The following is a 6,712-nucleotide window of genomic DNA, read 5'->3' as shown; positions in this document are numbered from 1 at the left end:
GACCCCCTCTAGTTTCTCTCTCACTCGCAGATTCTCACCAAAATCTAATTTCACTCAATACCTAACCCTATCAGAGCAAACACCGCCGCCACCGTCAGCCCCCAGCCCGCCTGCTTGTCGTGAAGCCCCACCAGCCACCGTCAGCCCCCCAGCTGCCGCCACTCTTCTCTTCCTCACCGTCTCTGTGCTCGTCGCGAAGCCCCACCAGCCACCGTCACCCCAGCCGCCGCCACTCTTCTCCTCCTCATCGTCTCTGTGATCGTCGTCGTCGGCAGTGACAGAGGGTGCCGTCGTCGTCCTCGATCCTCTTCTCCTCTTCTCCTCTACGTCACGCGAACTGTTGCTCTATCCTCTTCAAGCGCGTCCTCTCCTCCGTGAATCTCTGCCCGGAGCCTCGCCGTGGAATCTCCGCTCGGCGCCTCGCCGTCGCAAACTGATCCACTCCCGAGCTCACTCTGTCACCGCCGTTCCTCCCTCGCCGTGTCTCTGGTAAGCCATTGCTTCTACAGTTTCAATTTCTAAGATTCTGGCTTCTGAGTTGAGTTTTTGTACTAGATTCTGAGTTGGGATCGTGTTCTGAATTGAGTTGTTGCTTATGTGATTCTGAATTTAGTTTGGATGTTCAGTTTGGATTTTTTTTCTTAGTTTTTCTGTTCCTGGATTCTCTGGATTTGGATGCTGAGTTTTCTGTATTATGATTTTTGTTGTTGAACAATTGATTGGAAGGTTTTTGTTAAAATTTGTTGTGACGCTGAATTTTTTGTTGCTGATGGTTTGAGTTTGTGTAAATTTGTGTTTCTAAATTTTTGTTGTAATGAGTATTCTTACTGATTATTTTACTAGAATGTAGAAGTTAATTAAAAAAATTTTATTTTATAGATTTTTAATGATAAAATATGAACAAAGTATTATGTCAAATCATAAAAACTCTGAATTTTATTAGTTTAGAAATCATTGAATTTGTATATTTGAAATTATATATTGAAAACCTTGTTCTTAATTGTTCATCATCATCCTCAAAAGTGATAAATAAACCCTAGCGGCCTAGCCCACTCAGAACCAGACCCCTCTCAAAAAATAGTCAAGCCAATGGTGAACCAGTACATTTTTTTTTTTGAAAAAACAAAATGGTAGCCCCTGAACTGTGAACTGGAGAACTAGGATAATTCTTGGCCCTAAAATGCCAAATGCCTAAACGAAACTTTGGCCCCCTCAGTTTTTCGCTTTCTCCTCTGAGTGTTCTCCGTCGCGCTTCAGTCTCATTTTCTCTTCGCTCATTCTGAGTTCTCTGAGTTTGTCTCTCTCACACACTCTCTCTGCTTAGTTCCGCCTTTGTCTCAATTTCGGCAGCTCCTTTGTCCTGCCGGTGCCACTTCTCTCTAGTCTCGTCTGCCCTTTGGATCTCTGGTTCATCTTCGCTGCTTCCCCTCTTCGGATGGTTAATTTTGTAATTTGTTAATTTTTAGTTTACTGTTTACTCTGTAATATGTATTTGAAACTTAAATTGTAATTTCAGAATTTGTTAAATTGTTATTTGTTTGTTGTTGCGCTATTATGTTATAAACTTTTGAGAATGTTTATTTGAGCCTAGGTAAACCTGTCGAACCCTAAACCTCTAACCTAGTATCCTGATCAAAGTCTGGTTCGCTTTTCAGAAAGGGGCAGCTGCTAATGAAGTCAAAAGGGGATAGGGACAGGAAATGCCATGATTCTGAAGAAGACAACAGCAATCTGCCCAGGAAATCAGGAGGAGATATGGATGGGAGTCAAAGAGCTGAAAAGGGACTACATACGACCCAGTTCAGAGGAGAAGAGAACAGAGAGCTGCACAGGAAAACAGAAAGGGATGGGAATAGGAGGAATAGAGATGGAAGGGATGGTGCCCATCATGATTCAGGGGAAGAAGATGGGGAGCTGCCCATGAAATCAGAAAAGGATAGGGATGTGATGCAAAGATTTGAAAGGTATGGTGCACGTCACGATTCAGATGAAGAAGAGGGTGAGCTTCGCATGGACTCAGAAAGGGAAAGGAAGCGTCATGATTCGGAAGATGATAGGGAGCTGGTTNAAGTTGATAGGGATCAATTTAGGAAATCAGAAAGGAATAGGGATAGAAGGCATAGATCTGTAAAGGATGGTGCCAGGTATGATTCAGAGGATGATGATGAGGACCTGAACAGGAAATCAAAAAGGGATATGAGGTATAGAGGTGAAAGAGATGATGATGATGATGAGAAGGGTCAGAGAGATAATGGGAGAGAAGATAATAGGAAGAAAGAGGATGGACCTCGAAGGATAGTTGAAAACACAAGACCAAGACAGTCAACAATCCCAGAAGGTAACCTGAATGGTGATGCATCTAAACTGGGAAAGAGGGGTGGTGTTTACATTCCTCCATTTAAGTTGGCTCGGATGATGAAAGAAGTTCAGGACAAAAGCAGTGCTGAGTATCAACGGTTAACATGGGATGCTCTGAGAAAGAGCATTAATGGGCTGGTGAACAAGGTTAATGCTACTAATATAAAAAACATAATTCCAGAGTTGTTTGCAGAGAACTTGATTAGGGGAAGAGGCCTATTCTGTCGGTCATGTATGAAATCTCAGATGGCATCGCCAGGATTTACAGACGTCTTTGCGGCATTAGTTGCTGTTGTGAATACCAAGTTTCCCGAGGTAGGCGATCTTTTGCTTAGAAGGATTGTTTTGCAGCTTAAGAGAGCTTACAAGCGGAATGACAAGGTATGTATCTTTTCTGCTAATTTTAATATTCGCTCTTTGTCTAAGATCATTGGTTTCCTTCCAGTTTGCCTTTATTCTGTCTGTCTTTTTGTTTCTCCGTTAAAAAAACCACTCTGATTCTAATTTTATTTTTATCTGGCTTTCATGATTTTTAGCCCCAATTACTAGCTGCTGTTAAATTTATAGCACATCTGGTGAATCAGCAAGTGGCTCATGAGATCATTGCTCTAGAGTTGCTCACAGTTTTGCTGGAGAAGCCTACGGATGATAGTGTTGAAGTAGCGGTTGGGTTTGTAACAGAATGTGGGTCAATACTGCAGGATCTGTCACCCAAAGGTCTTCATGGTGGGTATTCTCTCAATCTTTGCTGTTTCTCTGTTTTCGAAGTGCCTTTTACACTTCTTATTGCATCATGAATCCCATATATGAAACCATTATACTGTGTATTTGCTTTGTTAATGGCAACTGACTGAGAGGTCCTAGTAGAGCATATCTTAGTGAATGAAATGCTGGTTTCCAGAATCAGAACAGGGCAAAAGCTTGAGTAATGCCAATGTCCCCATTTGCACCCTAACTTCTCAGCCAATGCTGCAGGAATCCGTTTTCCTTTTTTCTGTTTTTAATTTTTTTTAAATTACTTTATTCAGATGTGTTTGGAAATAAGAGAATCTGTGTAAGCTTGTTTATAATAATGTGTAAATAACATGATTAATTATTAACAAGTTACATTTAAAAGTGCATCAACTCAACTTGGGTACTGTGTTGCTAAATACTTCTACAGATTCCTTGATGATTGTTGAAAGATTCCATTAGGAAGCACTGACAATGATTGATCTCAGTATTCAATATTTTTTCTGAAGTTAGATTTGTAATTTATAGGTATCTTTGAGCGTTTTCGTGGAATTCTTCATGAAGGAGAAATTGACAAACGTGTTCAGTTTCTGATTGAAGGCCTATTTGCTATAAGAAAAGCCAAGTTTCAGGTATATTCTTTTATTCTATTGTTCTGTAAAAAATATTTCGACACTTCTGCAAATCAGACTATAAAAAATGGTTTGAATTAACTTGACTTTTTTATGGTTGATTTCACAGGGTTATCCAGCTGTTCGTCCTGAACTAGACCTTGTGGAGCAGGAGGATCAATTAACTCACGAAGTCTCATTGGATGAGGAAATAGATCCAGAAATTTCTCTTGGTATGATTTTCTTATAGAATATATATATATATTTGCACATTCTAATTTGTCTCTTTCTTTTTCTCAGATATTTTCAAGCCAGACCCTAATTTCCTGGAGAATGAGAAGCGTTATGAAGAGCTGAAGAAAACTATACTGGGTGAGGAATCTGAGGATGAGGAAGGCTCTGATGCAGAGTTGGACGATGATGATGATGAAGATGATGAATCCAATGAAGAAGATGATGAGGAAAGCATGCAAATCAAAGATGAAACAGAGACAAACCTTGTTAACCTTAGAAGAACAATTTACCTAACAATTATGTCCAGTGTAGATTTCGAGGAAGCTGGTCACAAGCTTCTGAAAATCAAGCTAGAGCCTGGGCAAGAGGTTTGGAACTAATCTTGGGCTTTCTGTTACTATTCTGTTGTCAAAATTTCTTCCAGCTGTTATGTTATTCTGATCTTTTCTTTTTTGGTAGATAAACTTTCAAGTTATTTTAAGGAATGAACAGAATCTAGTTTAATGCAAAGATATTGAACAAGTTGAATGCTCTCTATTTCTCTCTCCTTTTCTTTTCTTTTTTATTTTTATTTTTGGTCTGCAATTTAGTGTGCTTCAAGAGCATTTTCTATTGTGGGCGAAGTGTCTATCTTGGCAATCACTGATTTTCAGGTTGGGTTAAAATAGGAATCAACTGGGTTCAATGCTTCTGGCTCTTTTCTTTTCATTATTATCTGATTTTGATGTATTTTTGGAAATGTGAGGCTTTGATTACATCTGTTTTGACTATTAAAAACAGTAGCTACATTGGTTATTCTTTATTGGATTTTTAAATTGTTTGTTTTCACGAAAATAATGCTCCCTAATACCAAGAGTTGCTTACACTTCTCTGATTGATGGCAGATGGAATTATGCATTATGCTTTTGGAATGTTGCAGCCAAGAGAGAACATATCTCCGATATTATGGTCTTTTGGGGCAGCGTTTCTGCATGATCAATAAAGTATATCAAGAGAATTTTGAGAAGTGCTTTGTCCAGCAGTACTCAATGATTCACCGGCTTGAAACAAACAAGCTACGAAATGTGGCTAAATTCTTTGCTCACCTACTTGGGACAGATGCTCTGCCTTGGCATGTTTTATCGTACATACGCTTGACTGAAGAGGACACGACATCTTCCTCCCGTATATTCATCAAGATCCTCTTCCAGGTACCATTAGTCAAACTCAAATGTTACCTTCCTTTTCTGCATGTACTTGCTTTATGATTTCAACTAGTTTCAGTTGCGTTTTTGAAATACCATATTATGTCTGTCTGTGTGGAAGATGTTGATTTTACTCTATTTCTTCTGCAGGAATTATCAGAGCATCTTGGCATCCGACTGCTAAATGAGCGGTTAAATGATTCAACAATGCAGGACTCCTTTGAGTCTATCTTTCCAAAAGATAACCCAAAGAACACCCGGTTCTCCATTAACTTCTTCACATCCATTGGACTTGGTGGTCTTACAGAGAACTTGCGTGAGTATTTGAAGAATATGCCGCGTCTTATCATGCAACAACAGAAACAAGTTTCAGATTCTGAATCTGATGATGAGTCAGGGAGTTCAAGTTCATCTGATTCAGGAACAGCTAGTTCTGAATCAGAGTCTGACTCATCAAGTTCTGATGAAAGTGATAGTGATAGGGACAAAAGGCGAAGAAAGCGGAGAAGAAAGTGAAGCAAACGAATTTATTTCCTTGTCCAGGGTCCTTGCCTCTGTAAAACTGTATTATGAGGGCTTAGTATGCTGTCCGGTTTTGAATTTTGTTAAGATCAATATTTTCATAGAACTTGCTCTGCTTTGAACTTTTCTCATCCCAAACCACCAAAGTAGAATTTGTAAGCTGTAGTAACTTGGGGTGATATAATAATTTAGTTGATCGTAGTGTTCAAGCCGTTTCTTTGTCATGCTTAGTTGCTACAGATGAGGTTCTTTCTTCTTTGCACTGTCATCGTTTCTAACATTGGTTATTAGTTTTGCTCGAGGCTTGTTGACGTGATGTGATGATTGTGTTGCACAATTATATTTCAGTTCTTTCAGCATTTTCATGTCTTATATGTATGTTTGCAGTAATTATATTTCATATGATTTTTAGTTTAGTTGTGAAGCAAAGTAAATTAAATATACTTTGAATGGCAGTACCATCAATGGTTGGATCGTTGGGACATAGGTCATTCCTATGTTTAAGGGTTTTTTAAAACTGAATCTGATTCAAGGTTAACCATAAACTGGGTTTAGGTTGAATTAACTTAACTGGGTTTTCTTTCTCAAGCTTTGCTGTGCCGAAAGCTACCCCCATTAAAACTTTAACCTTATCTTCTCACCTTATTGTAAAGATATTTTGTACCAGCCTTGCTCTTTCAGCCTCGTACACCGACTCCAACTTTATTACATTTTATTCTTTTATATCTAATTTATGATTTTAGTTTTATATAAAGTCAGTGTAAGAGTCGCTCATCCACAATTATATATGGCCATTAGGGGTGTGCATGGTCCGGCCCGGCCCGAAGACCCGGCCCGGTCCCAAACACTTTAGGGGCTAATTTGGTGTGATTTCATTGGGTCTAGGGTCGGGTATGGGTCTCAAAAATAGACCCGATCATTATTTCGGGTCGGGTCCGGGTCATAGCTCGGGTCACCCGAAATCGGCCCGGTGACCCGGTCATCATACATAATTAATATTTTGTGTTATTAGTGATGGATGATGGCTATTATTATGTGAAATTTAAGTGTTGTAAACCTTAATATTTTGTA

General features: G+C 39.3%; 1 protein-coding gene across 1 annotated transcript; it reads left to right on the top strand.

The window, feature by feature from the left end:
• Positions 205-6,013, top strand: LOC107612849 (pre-mRNA-splicing factor CWC22 homolog; the record flags this gene model as incomplete). The annotated part of the gene is given in 9 exon segments (XM_016314606.2): positions 205-489; positions 1,656-2,067; positions 2,069-2,739; positions 2,895-3,084; positions 3,619-3,722; positions 3,832-3,934; positions 4,002-4,303; positions 4,820-5,125; positions 5,270-6,013. Coding segments are annotated over 8 exon segments (2,438 nt in total), but the record flags the coding sequence as incomplete, so codon positions are not given.

This window comes from Arachis ipaensis, chromosome B08, assembly GCF_000816755.2.
Source record: "Arachis ipaensis cultivar K30076 chromosome B08, Araip1.1, whole genome shotgun sequence".
In the NCBI taxonomy this organism is placed as follows: Eukaryota; Viridiplantae; Streptophyta; class Magnoliopsida; order Fabales; family Fabaceae; genus Arachis; species Arachis ipaensis.
The sequence above is the reverse complement of the archived record's forward strand: the minus strand, read 5'-3'. Positions and strand labels throughout refer to the sequence as shown.